The sequence below is a fragment of the Pongo pygmaeus genome, chromosome 12 (genome assembly GCF_028885625.2).
Source record: "Pongo pygmaeus isolate AG05252 chromosome 12, NHGRI_mPonPyg2-v2.0_pri, whole genome shotgun sequence".
NCBI lineage: Eukaryota > Metazoa > Chordata > Mammalia > Primates > Hominidae > Pongo > Pongo pygmaeus.
The window spans coordinates 96,822,671-96,845,983 of record NC_072385.2 but is presented as its reverse complement, the minus strand read 5'-3'; the positions used below and the strand labels follow the sequence as shown (position 1 = coordinate 96,845,983).

General features: G+C 38.4%; 1 protein-coding gene across 5 annotated transcripts in view; it reads right to left on the bottom strand.

Moving 5' to 3' along the window:
- HEATR5B (HEAT repeat containing 5B) overlaps window positions 1-23,313 on the bottom strand; it is a 105,852-nt gene that overhangs the window by 29,894 nt on the left and 52,645 nt on the right. For all 5 annotated transcript variants that reach the window (XM_054473290.2, XM_054473297.2, XM_054473307.2 and 2 more), the window contains 5 exons: window positions 20,396-20,635; window positions 19,636-19,887; window positions 12,410-12,591; window positions 8,991-9,059; window positions 2,871-3,050 (listed from right to left, as the gene is read on the bottom strand). In XM_054473290.2, coding sequence (XP_054329265.1) covers window positions 2,871-3,050; window positions 8,991-9,059; window positions 12,410-12,591; window positions 19,636-19,887; window positions 20,396-20,635 — 923 coding nt within the window. The remainder of the gene's footprint in view (window positions 1-2,870; window positions 3,051-8,990; window positions 9,060-12,409; window positions 12,592-19,635; window positions 19,888-20,395; window positions 20,636-23,313) is intronic.

Genomic DNA, 23,313 nt, shown 5'->3' with positions numbered 1-23,313 from the left:
AAGTGAAAAGGTGCTTAAGAGAAGAAACTTTTAAAGATTTGGTTTTAATTATTTATCTTCTAAAAAGATAATCTTTTTAATGCTTTATCTTCTAGTACACTCTACCCAGTGCATAGACAGTGTCTGGTACCTAATGAACACTTGGCAGTTTATGCAATGAGTGAATGAATCTCAGGGAACATCATAGATAAACGAATCTTAGCCTTGAGAGTGTGAGAAAGGTGAGACAGTTTTTAAGGACAAAAGTTGACTTGCTCATAGGCAAAGATGGAAAGGGAGTTTACAGGCAGAGGGAACAGCCAGAGCAAGAGCACAAAAACAGGAAACTGCAAGGTAATCTAAGTAAAGTGCAACTTTCTCATATAGAGGGAGCACAGGTTATAAGCTGGAAGTAGCTGAAGTTTTTACTCCGCAGGCAATGGGGAAGCAAGGGTGTCACTGTAAGACTTTAAGGTCTATGTATGCATTTTTCCTTGACTTATAATTTTATTTTAATAATTATGCTATAAAAAGTTGGAAAAATAAGAGTTAAAAATGACTCATAACCTCAATTTCTGGGTTTTCATATTCTATCTTTGTAAGTTATAATTTTGATGTACAGAGATTCTGTATTTAGTTTTACTGATAAACATGTCATAGGGTTTTCCCATATGAATACCATTTTTCATAACCATTATTTTAATGACTTACAGTGGGTGACTCACAATGTATCTACCAGTTTTCCTACAGTTGAAATTTTACATTTACTTCTAATTGTTTACTTAGCATTGGGAATCCTAGAAAGATGAAATACAGCTTTCAAAGACAAAAGATATTCATTTCTTCACATTATAAATAGTGTTGCAAGTAAACATTTTTGTAAACTTACCTCTTTTCCATATTTTGGATATTTTTCACTAGAATACAGGCCCAGAAATGGAATTACTGGGTCAGTGTTTACAAATATTTTTATGACTCTGAATAGACATTGCCAAATGCTTTCTAAAAAGGTTCTATATTTTATATTGCTACCTACAATATATGAGAATATATCTTTCAGACCTATTTTAAAATAAATTTTTAGGCTTATTATTCTTATAGATATTACACAAAAAAGGACAATCAGAAGCATAAGCAAAATGAAGAAAATTAAAACCACACATCATGCCACTACTCAGATACAATGCTGTTAACAGTCTAGACAGTTATGTAAACATGCTCAGTTTTTTACATAATGTGTGCGTGCGCGTGTGTGTATAATTTCTACCCCAATTTTCTAGTCACTTAATATCATCATCTTTCAAGATCAAGAAATACATTTAGGTTATTTCCACTTTTTTGTGAATAATAACACCATAACAAATACCCTTGTAGCAGAACCTTTGTACATATCCTTAAATATTCCTGAGAATAATGTGCACAAATGTGCGCAGTTTTTTAATTAATTAAATTTTTTTTTTTTGAGACAAGAGTCTTGCTCTTGTTGCCCAGGCTGCAGTGCAATGGCGTGATCTTGGCTCACTGCAAACTCTGCCTCCCGGGTTCAAGTGATTCTCCTGCCTCAGCCCCCCAAGTAGCTGGGATTACAGGCATGCACCAACATGACAGGCTAATTTTGTATTTTTAGTAGAGACAGTGTTTCACCATGTTTACCAGGCTGGTCTCGAACTCCTGACCTCAGGTGATCCGCCTGCCTCGGCCTCCCAAAGTGCTGGGATTACAGGTGTGAGCCACCACGCCTGGCCTAGTGCACAGTTTTAGAGGATGTACAGAGGAATGCGCTGAAGATACAAAGAGGAAGAGTAGACAGCACTCAGCTTCACACAGTCTCCTCCTCACTCTCATGCCTAACTAATACCTCCTCCTATCCTCCATGTTTCAATGTAAACATCACTTTCTCCATAGAGGCTACTTCTGAGCCTCCAGTCTATTGTAAGTGCCTCTGCTATATGTTTCAAAACACTTTGTATTTCTCCTGTGATAATGCTCCTTACTCTTTGGTACATCTACTTGTTTACCAGTTTGTCTTGCTCAGCAAATGTAATATATCTCACCTCCGTATTCTCAACTGCTAACCTGACAGAGCTGAAGCTAAACAGCACTTTGTTGAATGAATCAGAGGGTGGGAAGTAAGGGAATGAGAAAAGTTTAGTCTTAGATTAGTGGAAAAGCTTAAAATAATTATAACTCCAATAGTCTTCCCTTAAACGTGGTTTCACTTTCTGTGGTTTCAGTTACCTGTTGCTGAATACACGAAAATAGGGAAGTGAGATAATGAGCTGGTAGAGGAAGGAATTAGTTACTTCAATACTGGAGGGCAGATGATAAGAATTCAATAGTAACTGGCAGAAGGAATTTAGAAAAATGAATTTAAAACAATGTAATCATATATTTTTTAAAGTGACTGTGAGAATGAAAAAGGTAAAACTAGCTATTAAAAAACAAAACAAGCTGGGCACTGTGGTGCGTGCCTGCAGTCCCAGCTACGTGGATGGCTGAGGCAGGAGGACTGTTTCGGCCCAGGGAGTTCAAGTCCAGGCTGGGCAACAAAGCAAGACCCTACCTTTAAAAATAAACAAAACCCTTATGGCCTCAATATCAAGGTGGCAAGTCACCTGAAATTTAATCAAATAAAAGATTTTTGGCATAAAATATTTTCTGTTATTTATATTTTTGAGTTTTTCCTAATTTCCTCATATTATGTAGGAGAGCCCTTCCTCAATATAGAGGTTTTCAGTAAACTGATTAACATATTTTCAAAAAGTATTCCATACCAAGGGTTAGTTTTTAAAAAACAAAAACAAAAATTATTTTGCCAACAAGAGTAGAGGAACATTTTCTCATGGATGAAGAAATGGGTCAAAAACAATAGGTTGTGGTTTAGTCGTTACCTCTGCCCAAGCTTTGAGAACAGCCAGTTTTTCCATGGTCGTGGCACTCTCTCGGTATAGCTGGCTGGAAGATCCTTTTCCGGCCTGAACTTTGTCCAGAGAAGAAACAAGAAGATTGTGTACTCGACGGAGATCATTGAGATCACTGACAACTCCACTTCCAATCCATGTACTACATACCTAGACAAAGAGAATTCAAAAACTTTTGTGTAAAAAAAATTAATGCTGTATAAGAAAATGGAATAAATGATTTTTTTCCTAGAAGTTAAAACACAAAACCAAAGAACAAAATAAACTACCCAATGCTATGCTTTGATGATATTATTATTATTATTATTTTGAGACAGAGTTTTGCTCTGTCACCCAGGCTGCAGCGGAGTGGCGCGATCTCGGCTCACTGCAAGCTCCGCCTCCTGGGTTCAAGCAATTCTCCTGCCTCAGCCTCCTAAGTAGCTGGGACTACAGGTGCATGCCACCACACTTGGCTAATTTTTTGTATTTTTAGTAGAGACGGGGTTTCACTGTGTTAGCCAGGATGGTCTTGATCTCCTGACCTTGTGATCTGCCTGCCTCAGCCTCCCAAAGTGCTGGTATTACAGGCGTGAGCCACTGTGCCCAGCCAGTATTATTTTTTATATCAATGGTAAGCATAGATTTTATTGTACTCCTATGTAGAAAACAAAATAGTATTTACTTAACATGTTTCCACTGTGTACTTTAACAAAAATGTTAACAGAAATAATTTTCCACCCAAAGCAGTTCAGTCTTGAATAATTCTTCAATTCAACAAAATTTCTGCTTACCACAGGAAAAGGGTTATGCTTGCTGCTATAAAGGGGACTTAAAAAAAAAAAAGAGGCTGGGCACAGTGGCTTACGCCTGTAATCCTAGCACTTTGGGAGGCCAAGGCAGGCGGATCATGAGGTCAGGAGATTGAGACCATCCTGGCCAACATGGTGAAACCCCGTCTCTACTAAAAATACAAAAATTAGCTGGGCGTGGGCATGGTGGCGTGTGTCTGTAATCCCAGCTGCTCGGGAGGCTGAGGCAGGAGAATCGCTAGAGAGACAGAGGTTGCGGTGAGCCGAGATCGCGCCACTGCACTCCAGCCTGGCGACAGAGCGAGACTTCATCTCAAAAGAAAGAAAGAAAAAAAAAGGAAGAGGAAAAAAAAATCTAGTCCCTACCCTCAAGTAAGAAAACACAGATTGAATGAACACATGGGAATGTTTTATGACTGTAATACGGGACACTTAAAAACAGACAAGGGAGAGATTAATTCTAGCAGGAGGAATGGGAATGTTTAGGTGTCAAGGAGGTTTGTGTGTATAGACATAGGAGAGTTACATGAGGAAGAGATGTGATTAGAAAAGTTAATTGGGATTAGATTAAGGTAAAATTTACATTCCATGGAAAATGAATTCAGACTTCATTCTGTAAGCAATTGTGAGTTTCCATGGCCTCTGGACAGGGGGATCATATTATTAGAATTGTGCTTTAGGAAAACTGTTCCAGTACTTATGTATAAGAAAAAATGTATATAGACAGTAAGTAATATGTTAAGTGTCTTTTACAATACCATAGAACAGAGATGATACGGATCAAACTGGGAATGGAATAAAAAAGGAGAGGCATCTGAGACAGACTTGTAGTTAGATATCCCAGGATATGGAAACCAATTAGCTATTTTAGGGGCTAGGTGAAGGGAGATACAAAAAGAGCAAGGAATCAAAAATTTCCAAATGCTGATTGTTGAAGCTTCTGACTTGAATGGAAGGAAGGTGATACTACTGCTTTACAGGGATGACAGGGGAAACAAAGGAAACTAAGTGGAGATGAGAAGTGAGAGAGCGTGATTTTAATTTTGAACATTTTTACATGCTGCATTCAAAGTGCCACTAAAAGACTTGTGGAAAGATATTCAGCAGGCAATTAAAAACTTGGGTCTGGATTTCAGGAGCAAGTTCAAGGGTAATTACATAACCCTAGGAATTCCCACACAAAGGTGATAACTAAAGTATTATTAAATTTTTTTGAAAGACAGGTTTAAAAAAAAAATAAAGCCTTAAAGCCAGACCAGATGGAATATAGTTACAATTAAGGGACAAGTGGAATAAGAATAAAGAAAGAAATTGAAAAGAAAATACCAGAAAAACAAAAGAAAAACCAGGCAAGTGCAGTGACAATGGAGCCAAGGAAAGAATTTCAAGAAGGAAGGGATGGTCTCAGAATGTCACCTTTATCAACAATAATTACATGTCCTTAGTTTCTTTTCTTTTTTTTTTTTAAACAGAGTCTTACTCTGTCACCCAGGTTGGAGGGCAGTGGCGTGATCTTGGCTCACTGCAACCTCCGCCTCCCGGATTCACGCCATTCTCCTGCCTCAGCCTCACGAGTAGCTGGGACTACAGGCGCCTAACACCACGCCTGGCTAATTTTTGTATTTTTAGTAGAGATGGGGTTTCACCATGTTAGCCAGGATGGTTTCGATCTCCTGACCTCGTAATCTGCCTGCCTCAGCCTCCCAAAGTGCTGGGATTACAGGCGTGAGCCACCACGCCGGGCCACATGTCCTTACTTTTTTATCTGAAATCCTTGGACCAAGATTTTTTTCAGAGTTCACAACTTTTGGGTAAAAGGTAATAAGGTACCTGAACCTCATTAAAGAATACACCTAGCAAGATGTGTGGCAACACCCCATAATTAACACACAGATGTATCTGCAACAAAATGTATTACAAATCACAATAAGAAAGATTAACCAATGCTACATTCTCACTTAGCTTCACATCAGAGCCAAATGAGTATAAGTCAGCTCAGGTTTTGCTGCCAAATAAATGATAAAAAAAGCTTTTGATTTTCACAGCATTTGGATTTCAAATCATGGCTAATGGACTTGAGTTCCTATATTGAAAACGTTTTAAAAGTGGAGAATAAGTATTTATGTCAAATTTTATTCTCAAAGAATTCAAAACTAATTTTAATAAAATTAATAAGGACATTTTTAACTGATTGTTACCAATTAAGGACATACTGATGGCAAAATTTAAAATGCCAGTCAAAACTGCTGAAAAATAATTAAACTTAAAGTGAAAAGAAATTAAATATCAACATGAAAAGAAAGAGTTGTTACTCCCAAGGAAACTAAAGAACATATGGGAAAGATCTGATAAATATTTCTGTGAAATTTGGTAGAAATATAACTAAAAAATTGGAGAAAATTATAAAGATTAGGAACTTGGCACTAAGCTTTCTTTGTAAAAACCTAAGTACTTTCTTCACATTAAAGAATCAGAAACTAGGCTGGGCACAGTGGCTCACCTGAGGTCAGGAGTTCAAGACCAGCCTGGCCAACACGGTGAAACCCCATCTCTACTAAAAATACAAAAATTAGCTGGGCGTGGTGGCACACACCTGTAATCCCAGATACTTGGAACGCTGAGGCAGGAGAATTGCTTGAACCCGGGAGGCGGAGGTTGCAGTGAGCTGAGATCATGCCACTGCACTACACAGCCTGGGAAACAGAGGGAGACTGTGTCTCAAAAAAAAAGACAGGTGCGGTGGCTCACACCTGTAATCCCAGCACTTTGGGAGGCTGAGGTGGGTGGATCACCTGAGGCCATGAGCTCGAGACCAGCCTGGCCAACATGATGCAACCCCGTCTCTACTGAAAATACAAAAAATTAGCTGGGCATGGTGGCATACACCTGTAATCCCAGCTACACAGGAGGCTGAGGCAGGAGAATCACTTGAACCTGGGAGGTGGAGGGTGCAGTGAGCCAGGATCATGCCACTGTACTCCAGCCTGGGCAACGAGAGCAAAATTCTGTCTCAAAAAAAAAAAAAGAATCTGAAACTAGAATCACAGATAATGCATTATGGATTTTGTTTATGAAGAATGACAAAGTAGCATTGAATTAGTAAAATAATATTCAGAGAAAAGACTTTGCCCTACATCAAAAGATTGGTGACTGAATGTACATTTTAAAATTTTATGCTGAAACGAAATATTTAAGTATGCATTATGTTCATGATCTGACCCTACTTTAAATGATTTTTTATTGATCCACTGATTACTGTACCCAGTTGTGTGACATCTGAGGGTCCTTCCTGTAGTATCTAAGAGTTACCCTGATTTTAAAGTTTCTTAACATGGTATTTTTTCTAACAAACAGGCTGAGATATCATTAAGCCAACTCCTTACTTTCCTTAAAGGAAAGGAACTTGTAACCTACTGCTTTACCTGTTAGGAAACCAGGTTTCCTCCCAGCAACAGAAGGAAAGGAGGTCACAAATTTAAGCCTGCCACTAGAAAAAAAGAAACTTCCTATAAAAAAAAATGCAGCTAGGGCCACAAAAGAAATAAGTTTAAGGCAAATTCAGTACTCATATACAAGATAAAATTCTAATAGCCTTCGCTTTTCTAATGATCAGGAGCACTGTAGGAGATTTTGTCTGCTTAAATGCTGTGCTCTGAAACATCATCATGATACACTTATTTACATGTGGACAGTAATTTTTTGATAATTGTGTGGCAGTATCCCAAACCAAATTACCTAGTCGAAGGTTTGCATCATGATCCAGAGACCTATCTCTTATCAACAATGTTTCTTTTCTCTCTGGTCTCCTGTCTGTAGAAAGAGTTAATTTCTCTGAAGACTGCCATTAAGGCAGCAGGCTTCAGAGATATCAATTTCAAAAATGGAAGGAAGGGGCAAACTTGCATTCAGCTACAGAGAGGATAAAGTCAGAATTTTAAACCTATTATTGCAGAATCTTCTCTGCATAGAGGTCACATGAAGCTTGGCCATGGATTCTAAGCAAAAATGATGGACCACAGCACTGTACTCCAGAAAACTAGGAAGAAGAGAGTTGCTTATGGAAGGGGCAAACTTGCATTCAGCTACAGAGGATAAAGTCAGAATTTTAAACCTATTATTGCAGAATCTTCTCTGCATAGAGGTCACATGAAGCTTGGCCATGGATTCTAAGCAAAAATGATGGACCACAGCACTGTACTCCAGAAAACTAGGAAGAAGAGAGTTGCTTATCTTCTGTCTTTAGGTAAGCAGACAAATAAACTGATTTCCTAAAAGATTAGAGCTTAATACACGAATCCTTTTTCAAAATGAAGCATATGAAAAAGAGAACCTGATTAAAGGCATAATATGCGTTTTTTGGGGCCGGGTGTTGTGGCACACACCTGTAATACCAGCACTTTGGGAGGCCAAGGCGGGTGGATCACGAGATCAGGAGTTTGAGACCAGCCTGACCAACATGGTGAAACATTGTCTCTATTAAAAACACAAAAATTAGCTGGGCGTGGTGGCAGGCACCTGTAATCCCAGCTACTCAGGAGGCCGAGGCAGGAGAATTGCTTGAATCCGGGAGGCGGAGGTTACAGTGAGCAGAGATCGTGCACCACTGCACTCCAGCCTGGGCGACAGAGCGAGACTCAGTCTCCAAAAAAAAAAAAAGAAAATGTACGTTTTTTGGTGGTTTTATGAGTCTCTGCAGATACAATAAGGTGAGAATAATTCCCTGGGATTAATTTTGCAATGAAATGTCTATATTGTGAAATTCTCTTTAGGATGATTTAATACCCACAAACTAGCAAAATTTTCATAATGTGTGGTCAAAAACAATGTTTCGACCACAATGTTTATTACCTAATTATTATTTCATCATTTCACACAGAATAAAAAGGAAAACTGCCATTGCTGTATTTCCAAGATAAAAATATTATTTTGCTTTTCCTCTCTTTTTTTTTTTTTTTTTTTTTTTTTGAGACAGGGTCTCGCTCCGTTGCCCAGGCTGGAGTACAGTGGCACAATCTTGGGTCATTGTAGCCTTGACCTCCTAGGCTCAAGATATCCACTAACCTCAGCCTCCAGAATAGCCTGGACTACAGGTGTATGTTACCATGCCCAGCTAATTTTTGTATTTTTTGTAGAGACGGGGTTTCCCCATGTTGCCCAGGCTGATCTCAAACTCCTGAATTCAAGCGATCCTCCCATGTTGGTCTCCCAAATTTTTCTCTATTCTTTCACACAAGTTAAATTCTAAGATATCTATGAATGTATAGAAGACAACTATACAAAGTCCCATTTTTCTTCTTACCTGGCAAGCTTTCGCTATTATATCTGATGGTGTATCTTGTGAAAAGGCTGGTCTTAGAGCAGCTCCCACCTAGAAAAATAAATAAAGCATTTTATTTTTTATTTTTATTTTTTGAGACAGGGTCTCACTCTGCCACCGAGGCTGGAGTGCAGTGGTGCGATCTCAGCTAATTGCAACCTCTGCCTTGCAGGCTCAAGCGATTCTCCTGCCTCAGCTGGGATTATAGGCGTGCACCACTACTGCCAGGCTAATTTTTGTATTTTTAGTAGAGACAGGGTTTCACCATGTTGGCCTGGCTGGTCTTGAACGCCTGACCTCAAATGATCCACCTGCCTCAGCCTCCCAAAGTGCTGGGATTACAGGTGTGAGCCACCGTGCTTGGTCCAAAGCATTTTATTTTTAAAGGTAAGTAGTAAACATAAAGCCTCTTGTGTGTTTGGAGATGAAAACACACAAAAACATTTCTATGTTCCTTTCCTTTTTATGACCTCTCCCTTATCTCTTTTCAGTTATAATAAACTCAATCATATCCTTTTTCTTTTGCTTTCCAGGAGGTTATCATTATCAAATCTATGTGAATGTTATATCAAGTAGGCAATAATCTTGTTTTTTTTCTCGTTTTTGTTTCATAGCAAACAGGATTTTCTGACAAAGTCACATGTTATCAGACATACCAAAAATTGCTGTTGTTAGATTTTTTCTGTCTATATTTTTCTACACCTATTTCTAACAGTATTTACCTAATGAGTGAATCTCATATCTGGATTAATTTATTTAAATAACTGAATAGTACTAAAGATTCACGGTCACTCAATGACCCTAGAGGTCATTTCACCTCAAAAGGAGATGCTTTAAAAAGCTGCTCAAAAATATTAATTTATGCATTTTTGTTATTAATAAGTAGAGGAATATGAGCTTTTGTTTTAAATAAGCCAACATCAGTCATAGATTCTTAGCTATATTAGATATAACAAGTATAAGTGGAATACAGGAGTAAGATGTAGTCAGCTCCTATGCTGAGATATTCTTCCCTTACCACAGAGACCCAGTTGGTCAGGTATATCAATAGTAGTTTGGAAATGAATCGAGACTCCCCCTCTATCACTAAAGACAGATGGTAACTGATCACAATATGTGAGCTAGTATTGGATTCTGTACTGGAAGAGAAAGAATACTATATGAAATAGGTTACTGGGTTGACTTACATAGCTGGAATATGATAGATTATGTAAAAGTATATATCATTGTTGAATTTCTTGAGGTTACCTATTCCATAATCACATAAGACAATGTTCTTGTCCTATGAAAATACAGTCTAAAATGCTCAAGGGTAAAAGCACATGATTTAAATAATTTATTTTTAAATGGTTTAGGAAAAAATCTGTGTGTGTTGAGGGAAGAAAGAGAGAGAGAATCATTGTTAAAGCAAATGAGGCAAAATTAACAATTGGCAAATATGAATATGGGGTGTAAGATAGTTTTTTTTGTACTATTCTTGCAGCTTTTTTGTAAATTTGATATCATTCTTTTTTTTTTTTTTTGAGATGGAGTCTTGCTCTCCCATCCCGCAAGCTGGAGTGAAGTGGCGCAATCTCAGCTCACTGCAACCTCCACCTGCCAGGTTCAAGTGATTCTCCTTCTCAGCCTCCCAAGTAGCTGGGATTACAGGCCCGGCTAATTTTTGTATTTTTAGTAGACATGGGGTTTCGCCATGTTGGCTAGGCTGGTCTCGAACTCCTGACCTCAGGTGATCCACCTGCCTTGGCCTCCCAAAAGTGCTAGGATTACAGGCATGAGCCACCGCGCCCAGCAATAGCATTTCTTTCTTTCTTTTTTATTTTTTGAGATGGAGTCTCACTCTGCTGCAGCCTCTGCCTCCCTTGTTCAAACAACTCTCCTGCCTCAGCTTCCTGAGTAGCTGGGATTATAAGAGCCTGCCACCACGCCCAACTAATTTTTTTATTTTTAGTAGAGACGGGGTTTCACCATGCTGGCCAGGATGGTCTCCAGTTCCCAACCGCAGGTGATCTGCCCACCTTGACCTCCCAAAGTGCTGGGATTACAGGCATGAGCCACCGCCCCCAGCTGGTGATATTATTTCTAAATAAAAAGTTTTTAAAAAACCCCATCATTCCAACAGGTTGGGTATTTGGGAGTAAATAATTGTATACAGGTTTTCTATAGCCAGTTGGGGTAGAAGCTCTAACTTCTTCACTTACACTTAATATGTAAAAACAACACATTATACATTATTCACATTTTAAATTTTTTATATATTTGAGCACAACTTTTAGATGAGGTATGGTGCACTGGAGCGAAGATTTTGCCATAATCACAGAAAAAAAAAATCTGTTACTTCCTTGTTAACAAAATTTTTTTATCCTTCATATAATCCCCCACTGCTAGGATTAGTCTACTGTGCCTCATTTGAATAACTTAAGTACAGGTACAAATCTCAGGAGCAACAAGTAGATCCCTCTTCTGAATGAAATAAAAAAAAAAAAAATCAGCCGGGCACGGTGCCTCAAGCCTGTAATCCCAGCACTTTGGGAGGCTGACCGAGGTGGGTGGATCATGAGGTCAGGAGATCGAGACTATCCTGGCTAACATGGTGAAACCTCATCTCCACTAAAAATACAAAAAAATTAGCCGGGCGTGGTGGTGGGTGCCTGTAGTCCCAGCTACTCAGGAGGCTGAGGTAGGAGAATGGCATGAACCTGGGAGGCGGAGCTTGCAGTGAGCCGAGATTGCGCCACTGCACTCCAGCCTGGGCGACATAGTATCTAATTCTTTCAGTAATACTTTTTTTTTGAGACGGAGTCTTGCTCTGTCACCCAGGCTGGAGTGCAGTGGTGTGCTCTTGGCTCACCGTAAGGATGGTCTCCATCTCCTGACCTCGTGATCTGCCTGCTTTGGCCTCCCAAAGTGCTGGGATTACAGGTGTGAGCCACCGTGCCCGGCCTCAGTAATACCTTTAACTGTTGTTATTAAGAGTTAATTTATCCTTCATTATACAAGGGGCAACTGCTATCTATTTCTAAAAATGCTTTTGAAGGTTTGCCATATAAAAATAACGGCAGCAAATCCACAACACTCTTTTGAAGGTTCCAGGTTCCTTTTCTCTCTTAAAGGGCAGGGCTAAATATCTAAACACAAGACTGGAAAGCTGAGCTGGAATTTCTATTCTAGTTTTATCACTAATATGTTATCACAACTTAAAAATAGTGACAACAGCTTGACACTTATTTCTTCATTTGTGGGGTGACTAAAACTATGTAACAGACAATGGAGATAAAGAGATGCATTCTACAGAAATAAACAGATCGCAGTTCCAAATGCAGTCCTCCAGGAAGTCTGCACTTCTTCAGTAATCTGTCAAAAGATCAATTTTAAGTTCTTAAATAAATAGAAAATCTCACATTAGCCTGATACTGCTCCAGTATCACATGACCTGGAAATTCTGGCTCAGGCACAGACGCAAACTTCTTGATAATGTCTTCAAGCGCCTGGAGCCCAGCCATTCGCAGCTGGTTGCTATGATCAGTTGCAGCCATGAATGCCATGCGAATGAGGTCAGAGAGATGAAGTACCAAGAGGTCATCTAAAAATAAAAATAGAATGCAAAAATGAAAACTTTTACAAAAATAAGTGTAATAACATAAAAATATGAAATGAAATAAATTTTTGATAAAAAACACAATCCACATATTTCGCAACTTTTTGAAAATAGCAAAGATATTCTTTCAAGACAACTTCCATATCAATCTTTCAAGAATAGTGATATACAATACAGTAATGTTGATGATGTTATAGGATGTACAATGATATGTGATGCAAAATACTTTTAACATAACTTTCCCAAAATGAGTTTCTGATCCTTTAAAACAAAGGCTTGGCAGACTTTTTTGGTAAAGAACCAGATAGTTAATATTTTTGGCTTTATGAAAGAAAATAGAATCTTGGGACCCCAAAACTCACTATGCCAAAGAGAAAGTGAAGCTTGGGAACTGAGTCTTGCAATACTGCCTTTTGTTCCCAGGTAGCTGTAATTTCACAACTGTGTGTCATTGCCTCATTTTAAGCCAGGTTCCCACAATGATAGAAGGCCAAAAATCTTCCCAAATGTTCTCCTCTCACAAATTGCTCACAAGGAATCTTTCAGAATACATACCCCCCACTAAGAACCAGCCCTAAAACCAAGTTCTGTTGAATCTCACCCTGACAATGTCAATTACCAGCTTATTTTCACAGGTATAGGACAACGACAAGATGAGAAATCATCCCTCTCTCTATGCTGTGGCCAATGCATAACTGACTTTTTCCTGTATTCCCCTTTTCACATGTAAAATGTAGATTTACTGAGGCTAGGCAGGGCGAAGTGGCTCAGCCTGTAAACCTAGCACTCTGGGAGGCTGAGGTGGGTGGATAGCTTGAGCTCAAGAGTTTGAGACCAGTCTGGGCAACATGGTGAACCCCATCTCTACAAAACATACAAAAATTAGCTGGGCGTGGTGGCGTGGACCTGTAGTCCCAGCTACTCAGGGGGCTGAGGTAGGAGGAGCCTTTGAACCTGGGAGGTCAAGGCTGCAGTGAGCCGAGATCATGCAACTGCACTCCAGCCTGGGTGACAAAGTGAGACCCTGTTTCCAAAAAAAAAAAAGATTTACTGAGGCTAATCAGAGCCCCACAGGAATGTAATAACCATCTGACTCACTGCTTACCCTCCGTTCCCTTTTTTTTTTCCTTCCTGCTGTTCTTTCTTCTTTAAATAAGGAAGTTCCCAAAACCCCCTTTGGAAAAAACACAGGTCACAGATGCTCCTGTTACCTGTGTTTTTTTCCCAGGTGAATCCTTAACCTTGGCTAATAAACCTCTATCAATTGATATCCGCTTCAGTCACTTTTTGGTTCACACTTTGCAGGCTATATTATCTCTTTTTATCTTTTTTTTTTTTTTTGAGATGGAGTATTGCTCTGTTGCCCAGGCTGGAGTGCAGTGGTGTGATCTTGGCTCACTACAAACTCTGCCCCCAAAGGGTTCAAGCGATTCTCCTGCCTCAGCCTCCCAAGTACCCGGGATTACAGGTGCCCACCACCACGCCCAGCTAATTGTTATATTTTTAACAGAGATGGGGTTTCACCATGTTGATCAGGCTGGTCTCAAACTCCTGACCTTGTGATTCGCCCGCCTCGGCCTCCCAAAGTGCCGGGATAACAGGCGTGAGCCACCATGCCTGGCCTCAGGCTATATTATCTCCATTGCAACTACTCAACTCCACTGTTATGGTGCAAAAGCAGCCACAGACAATACGTATAGAAATGAGTGTGCTGTGCTCCAATAAAACTTTATTTACAAAAAAGGCTGTAGGTTGGATTTGGACTGTAGGCTGGAGTCTGCCCAATCTCTACTTTAGAAAAACTCTTGTCAGGAAACTTAAATCTACAAAATAAGAAGGAAAAGACTTTTATAATAAGATATGGAAAAGGGAAATGTTTTTCCTTTTAGTCCTAGAGTAAAAGTTGTCCTGGATCTGTATGAACAAAGTTTAAAAGCAAGTCTCAAAATAATTAAAATGATACCAAGTAATTTACATCCCAGAACAAAATCCAAAATTATTTTGGAATACACCAAAATCCAGCACTAATATCGTAAAATTTACAATGTCTGACATCTAATAAAAAATTACCAATGCAAAGAAGTAGGGAAATATGTCTCACAACAAAGAGGAAAAAAAATCAGTGAATAGAAACAAGTCTAGAAATGAAAAAGATAAGAGAATTAGACAGGGAACTTTAAATATCTATTATCAATATGTTTCCTATGTTCAAAGAAGGAAAAGAAAAGCACGAAAATAATTAAGGGAGAAATGAAAGGTAGAAAAAAATCACAAAGGGGAATTTAGAGATATAAAGTAAAATATCTGAAATGAAAACTACACTGGATAAAATTAATAGAGATTAAATACTAAAGATCAGTGAACTTAAAAGACTTAGCAACACAAATTATCTAAAGAAATTATTAAGCTCAAGGTCTATAAAGTTCTTCAGGAGGCTTCAAAACCCACAAAGTCTTTTTGAAGCAGTGACATATCTATGGCTCAGCCTGATCCCCAAGCAGTTCCTATTTAAAGAAGTTTTTGTTGTTACTGTTGTTATCGAAGTTACAAGATGTGTATCTTCAAATTTTTTCATGTGCCTACTAAAAAAACTAATTGTAGAATCTTGAGTTTAAAAAGAATATCTGGCCAGGTGCACTGACTCATGTTTGCAATCCTAGAACTTTGGGAGGCCAAGGCGGGCAGATCACTTGAGGCCAGGAGTTTGAGACCAGCCTGGCCAACATGGTGAAACCTCGCCTCTACTAAAAATACAAAAATTAGCTGGGCATGGTGGCGGGTGCCTGTAATCTCAGCAGCTCAGGAGGCTGAGGCAGGAGAATCGCTTGAACCCAGGAGACTGAGGCTGCAGTGAGCCGAGATCACAGCACCGCACTTAGCTTGGGTGACAGAGCGAGACTCTGTCTCAGAAAAAGATAAATAAATAAAATAAAAATAAAAAGAATATCTGTTGCTTTGTGGGTGGGAGGCAAGCAGAGAAGGGAAAACATTTGGCTTCCTCACCTATAGGAAGCAAAAACACACCACCAGTAAAAACAAGGTTTTGAACTAGGTATGTTGAAGAGATATCTGCACTCTCATGTTTACTGCAGGACTATTCACAATAACCAACATATGGAACCAACCTGTGTCTATCAATTGATAAAGAAAATGTGGTATAAATACATAATGGAATACTATTCAGCCATAGAAAAGAATAAAGTCCTATTATTTGAGACAACATGGATGAACTTGGAGGCATTAAGTTAAGTGAAATACGTCAGGCACAGAAAAATACCACATGATCTCACTCATACGTGGAATCTAAAAAAGTTAATCTAACAGAAGTAGAGAGTAGAATGGTGGTTACCAGAAGTTAAGGGTAAGATGGGGATATGTTGGTCAAAGTACATGGAATTACAGTTAAATAGGAGGAATAAGTGTAAGAGATCTACTCTATAGCACGGTGACTATAGTTAATGACAATACACCATATTCTTGAAAAATGCAAAGATGGTGGATGTTAAGTAGTCTCACACAAAAATGATAATGAGGTGTGAGATAATGCATTTGTTAATTTGCTAGATTTAACTATTCTACAATGTATACATACTTCAAAAATCTTGTTGTACATGATATATATATTTGTAAGTCAATTAAAAAAATTTTGCCCATCTGATAAGCTAGAAAAGATGGTAATTATGTTATATATGTATTTTACTACAACAAAAAATTGAGAAACAAACAAACAAGAATGAGGTATAATAAACTATTGCCAAAATTTGGGAGAAAATTCCCAAGGCAGTAGGAAGTAGATTAAAATGGGTCTACTTATATTATACCAACCTAAAAGTAAATAAAAAGACCTATTATTCCTCCTGCACTCTATCACCTAATTTACAAAGTCTAGGACCATAGCAATCTACCAAACCAAAATCTAGGTAATTGTTTCTGGAACGAGAGCGCCACTTTCCCCAACAACCAGAGTGCTGCTGCTTCTCTGCCCATCTCTATGTCTACCCTTCCGTCTTTTTTCTAAATCCTAGGAAATGAACTCTTGAAAAGGTGGGAATGAGAAGGGGACTGAGCAAAAACTTCAAAGTGGAAAGATAATTCGGGGGTTTATTATATTCGGGGAGTAGTAATTCCCTACAATTAAAGCATAGGAGATAGGAAGATGAAGAGATGAAGATGATAGAGGAGAGCCTGAATAGTACATTTATTGGGTCTATACTTTTTCATATACTCTGCCATGACTGTTCAGAATCAGAATGGCAGGCGGTGATGTTAGAAAGCATCCTGTTAGAAAGGATCCAGAACAAAATACGCCAGACACTGGAATCTAGGTGGGAGCTGTTACAACAGCTTACCATCCAACTACAGATGGGAAATACATGAACAACAGAGAACATGGGCAATCCACCCCCACACTGAGAGAAAATTCCAAATATGGAGAGTACTCTTCTCTTTCAAGAATATATAAACAATTAAGTTTATTAAAGAAAAATGCAACCAGGGAAAAGAACGATTCTGAAGATTCAGAGAAATGGCTAATCTCTGGAAACAATGTTCTATAAAAACCAGAATAAAATTTAAAAAAAAAATCATGCAGCTTCCTCGATAGGATGAAAAGAATCATGGCTGCTATGGTATAAAAACAGAAAACCTTAGAGAATAAAAAGGATATGATACAATGGAGGTGGGAGAAACGTAGACAAATTACAGGAAAATTAAAAAGATTAAAGCAGACTTAAGATTACTAATGAAGGCAGAAAAAAGCAAAACATCAATGTATAAAGAAAAAACCTGTGAGGATCTCTGAGAACTAAGGTAAAAGGACAAGACACAATGAGGAAGAAAAACAACAGTTAAGAAATACAAAGAAAGGCCAACCTAAGGATTTTCACTATTCCCTAAATGTAGTATGCACACTTGTGATTCCTTGGCTTTACAAATTCTCTTACTTCCTCTGATTCTTTTTATTTTATTTATTTATTTTTTTGGCAATCAGCTTTTTCATGTTGAATCCCTCTGCTTCTAATAAACCAGTGTGGTAGGCAGAATATTAGCACCCCAAAATCTCCACACCTAATTCCTAGAACCTGTGAATATGTTACCTTGCAGGGCAAAAGGGACTTTGCAGATGTGATTAAGGTTATGGAGTCTAAAACATGGAGACTGGCCTAAATTATCAAGGCAGACCCAATCTAATCACATGAGTCCTTAAAAGCAGAGCACCTTTCCTGGCTGCAGTCAGAGACATGTGACGACCAAAGAAGCATTAGAGAGATTTAACGCTGCTGGCTTTGAAGAGAAAGAAAGGGAGCCGTGAGCCAAGGAGTGCAGGCAGCATACACAAGCTGGAAAGAAAAGGAAAGGGATGTCCCCTAGAGACTCCAGAAAGGAACACAGCCCTGCCGATGCCTTGATGTTAGCCCAGCGAGACTCTTGTTGGACTTCTGACCTACAGTACTGTAAGATGATAAACTTGTGTGATTTTAAACCAAGTTTGTGGGCATTTGTTATAGCAGCAATAGAAAACTAATGCCACCAGTCTCTTATAACCCTTTCTCTGCCTTTAAAACTAATCTTCAAAATAACCTCTTCTGTGACATCTTCCCTGGCTTTACAGGAAATGAATACTATGTGTTTTTTAATGTTCTCAAAGTACTTTAACATACTACTATCAGGACATGCCATAACTATTTGACTGAGAAGTCTGTCTCTCTGTCTTCTAGGCTATAAGTTCTTCCAGGGTATGGACTATGTTTTTTTCTTCTATGTATCCCTACAGTATACCAAAAAACAGGATGCAGTAAATATTTGCTAAATAATGACATGAACAAAAACACTATGTTCATGATGTATTGTGCTTTGCTGATAACCTATATTCAGAGTCTCATTTTATACATGTTGTACTACTGTTTTACAGTTTGTATGTTTTTGAGACAGAGTCTTGCTCTGTCGCTCAGGATGGAGTACGGTGGCATGATCTTGGCTCACTGCTACCTCCGCCTCCCAGGTTCAAGCGATTCTCCTGACTCAGCCTCCTGAGTAGCTGGGACTACAGGCATGTGCCAGGATGCCCACTAATTTGTTGTATTTTTAGTAGAGATGGGGTTTCAGCATGTTGGCCAGGCTGGTTTCGAACTCCTGACCTCAAGTGATCCACCCGCCTCAGCCTCCCAAAGTGCTGGGATGTAATTACAGGCATGAGCCACCGCACCCAGCCTGTTTGTTTTAAAAACATGTATGTGAGCTCTGCTGCTTCTTAAACACAATGAAATAAACCAAAAGGCATTTTCAATTCATAGACGTCAATATTGTTAACACATACAATTTGTCTTCAGATATTTAAAAAATGACTGGGCGATGAAGAGACACCAAACTATAGGATAAGGAATCTGTTACTCTATCACCTCTCAATTTCTCTGGGTCTCTTCAACTATGAAATGAAGGTACTGGGTCTGATGGTCTCATTGTAAATTCCCTATAATATCAGATTCAGAGGATACATGGTATAAAAAGTTTACAAAAGATAAAAAATAATGAGATAAAAATTGTTTCCATAATAAACAATTTTCACCTTTTCAAAAACACCTAATAGCACTTCTGAAATTTGAGAGTTTGAAATCTACCAGGGCATTCATGAATTCTGATACTCTCCATGGCTGGGGACGGCAAAGCTCACTTTATTTATATGCCTTAAAATTTTACCATTTCCTTTGCACTGAAATGCTAAAATCCAGGACAACATACTGAGAAAACCTAAGTAACTGCCATCATTATCCTTTGGGCAAATGATTAAATAGACACACAGATCAATCTATCTTGTGGACCACCTTCTTCAACTTATCTTTCCAATAGGAATCAGAAGATGACAAGTATGCAGAGGGGACAGAAAACTAAGATGAAAGGCAAGAGAACTTACAATAAATAAATGGCATATTCTAAAGCACGCTATATCCGTCGCAGTAAAATATCTCATAGCAGTAAAATATCTCAAGCTGTAAAAATGCTTTGGGGAAAAAGTACTGATTTTAAATTTACTTGTAGGGTTTCGAAGTTTAGCAGAACGTGCCAAGGCAAGATCAAAGTGAGCCTGGTCTGCATTCTCACACAAATTGATGATTCGACACAAGCAATCGGCAGCAAATACTCGAGTGGCCCAGCGAGGGGCCACAAAGGGCTTTGATTTATCTTCTTCACCTAACGTGGTAAACATGGTATCATCATCCATCTCATCTTTCTTTTCAGCTTCTTCATCTTTTCCACTACTTAAGAGAGCTGCAGTACTCATATCTATAACAAGAATAAGGAATATTATAACAACCTCACATAAGCAAAAATGATCCTTTAAATATAGTTATTAATGTTAAAATTTTTTTAATTTTAAAAAAGACTAAATTCTTACTTGCTGGAAAACAGTAAAACTAGCAAAATTTTTTTTAAACCATCAAAAGCCAAGGAAAAGATAACATAAATTACTTTTATATAAACTACATTTACATATTTCAATAGTTTTACATACTATGTCATACTCTAGAGTAACTTGGGATTTTTATACATGAAAATTTAGTTTGAACTTCCAAAAAATTTTGAAATATATTTTCCCAACAATATAAAAAAGCTCATTTGTTTATAACATAATTTAACTTTCAACACTTTGACAGAGATTTGTAGATCAAAAGTTATTACTTTTAAATATAAGCTCAAATTTACATGTATGTATCTTTATACATATATCTATATGTATATATCAGAAGTAAAACAATTTCCATTATTTTAAGAACGCACATTAAATACTTACCACTAGAAGCTGCCAGGACATCTTTACAAAGCATTAGCCAATGAGAAAGTTTTTCTACTGCCAGCGAAGAAAGCATATGTCCCAAAGTGTCATGAATATCAGAACATAATTTTCGATCTGTCTCCCGATCTAGCATTCCAAAAAGAAGTCCCTCAAGACCAGTTTCTGTTATATTAACACCTTGGTGCCGGCAATGGATATCACTTCGAGAACTAACCCCAGGTGCAAAAGGATTGACATCTGAAAGGTAATTTTTAAATGAATTTGTATGGTATTTTGGTGTACGCTATAGGTAACAATTATGATAAAGACCAAGTCTTACATATAAATTCACAACAGCCACAAAACCAGCTAGCTATATACAATTTAACTATGGCCTCTAGCTTACGTATCTTTGGGATTATAATTTAATCTGGCAATTAGAGTAAAACCTCGAACTGTAAAACTGTTTATTCTGAGATATTGTAAACAAATCTCAGGGAACGCTCAATAAATACTTGATTCTAATAAGAAAAAGTGTGGGACAGAGATATACTGCTAAATATATTTAACAAACTAAAAATCTGTTGTATTTGTTAGAAGAATAAATTGAAACTTACTCAGTCTTATAGTTCAGATTTTAAAATTTTTATAAAGCCAGAACACAAACTCTAAGTGGATTGTATCCTAAGAGTTCATTTAAAAATTGGGAAAATCCAAGGCCGGGCGCAGTGGCTCACGCCTGTAATCCCAGCACTTTGGGAGGCTGAGGCAGGTGGATCACCTGAGATCAGGAATTCGAGACCAGCCTGGCCAACATGGCGAAACCCCGTCTCTACTAAAAATACAAAAATTAGCTGGGCATGGTGGCGGGTGTCTGTAATCCCAGCTACTCAGAAGACTGAGGCAGGAGAATCACTTGAACCCAAGAGGTGGATGTTGCAGCAAGCCGAGATTGTGCCATTGCACTCCAGCCTAGACCACAAGAGTGAAACTCCATCGGGCACAGTGGCTCACGCCTGTAATCCCAGCACGTTGGGAGGCCAAAGTGGGAGGTTCACAAGGTCAGGAGTTCAAGACCAGCCTGGCCAAGATGGTGAAATCCTGCCTCTACTAAAAATACAAAAATTAGCCAGGTGCAGTGGCAGGTGCCTGTAATTCGAGCCACTCGGGAGGCTGAGGCAAGAGAATCGCTTGAACCTGGGAGGCGGAGGTTGCAGTGAGCCAAGATCGTGCCACTACACTCCAGCTGGGTGACAGAGACTCTGTCGCAAAAAAAAAAAAGAAAGAAAGAAAGAAAGAATAAATAAATAAATAAAAATTGGGAAAATCCAAAGAGTAACAACAACCAAAAAGCAATGTTGTCACGAAATAGTGGTTAAATTTCTTGCTTCATCGGAAAATCTTTTCATTCTTGTAAACAGCAGTAGTATATAACTGGTGGCTTTAAGAATGAGTATTATTACGCCCTCTGAAGTCTAGAGCCCACTGAACCCTGAAGGGAGTAAGATAGAGGAATGGAGCTGAAAGGTAACTATTTTTGTTGTGTCACCCCAAATACAGAATAAGGGGAGGTTTGAAGAAAATAGCCATAGTGAGTGAAATTCTAAAACAATAGAAAAAGTTAAACGAAAGGGTTCCAAGAAAAGAGAACACTAGGAAGAGATTAGGCACAGAGACTTTTTTTTCACTTAGCAGTAGATAGTGAATATTTTCCCATTTCAGTAATTATACTTCTATAGTATGAATGTTAATGGCTACGTAGCAAACCAATAAATTAAGGGAAAATTAATTGATTAATCACTGAGGACAAATTCCTTAAAAGAAAATTAATTGATTAGAGGACGAATTCCTTAAGAGGGAATTTCTAGGTCAAAGGGTAAGCACATTTTGAAAACTTCAAGGACATAGTGCCAAAAAACCCTACAGAAAATGTGCATGACTCTACATTTCTATCTGTAGTACCAGAAATATCTATTCCTACTTTTCCCAACACTGGTTATAATTATTATTTTTAATCTTGATCAGTTTTATAGAAGAAAAATGCTATTTTATGATTATAGCAACTTGCAAGTGTTAAATCACTGGAGGTTAAAGATATTTGTTATTTCTTCTTTATAAAATGTGCTCTAGTGGTTTTTACAAGGTGCAAAAACGAATTAACATTGCAGGCCTGAGACTACCTTAGTAAGACTTAGTTGCAAGGTTAGCCCTTGGCTAGCATCTGGGAATTGGGTTTCTAGAGGTTTCCCACCATTAATTCCCTGATAAAAGTGGCTCGCTGTACCTAAACTGTGGCTTCTGCTGAACATCTGCTTTCCTTCTGAGTCCGAACTTTTGGTATGTGCCAGGCAGGCAATGCCTATGGGATCAGCCCCCAGTAAAAACATTGGGCATTAAGTCTTTAATAAGCTTCTCTGGGAGAACACATTACACGCATGCTGTCACAATCCATTGCTGGGTTGCAATCTCTATGACTCCATGGGGACAGGGCTCTGGGGAGCTTGTGCCTGGTTTCCTCTAACTTCTTCCTACACACCTTTTCTTCCTTTTCTCATAATAAACACAGCCAGGAAAATGCCTATACACTGAGTCCACCCAGGAAATCATCAAACCTGGGGGTGATCTTGGGGACTCCAAACATACTCATTTGTAAAAGCTTTAAACACTTTTATATTTTATTAAATACATACGTTAGTAAATAAAAATTAGTTAATAAAAATATATTTTGTAAATATTTTTCCCTATCTTAGCTGTCTTCCTGTTTTTCTTTTCTTTTTAAAGAGACAGGATCTCACTATGTTGCCCAGGTTGGACTTGAACTCCTGGGCTCAAGTGATCTGTCTCAGCCTTCCACGTAGTCTCAATTTTGTTTATGGCAACTGACATGTAGAAGTTCTGAAAATTTATATGTATTCAGAAGAGCTCTGTACCTACTT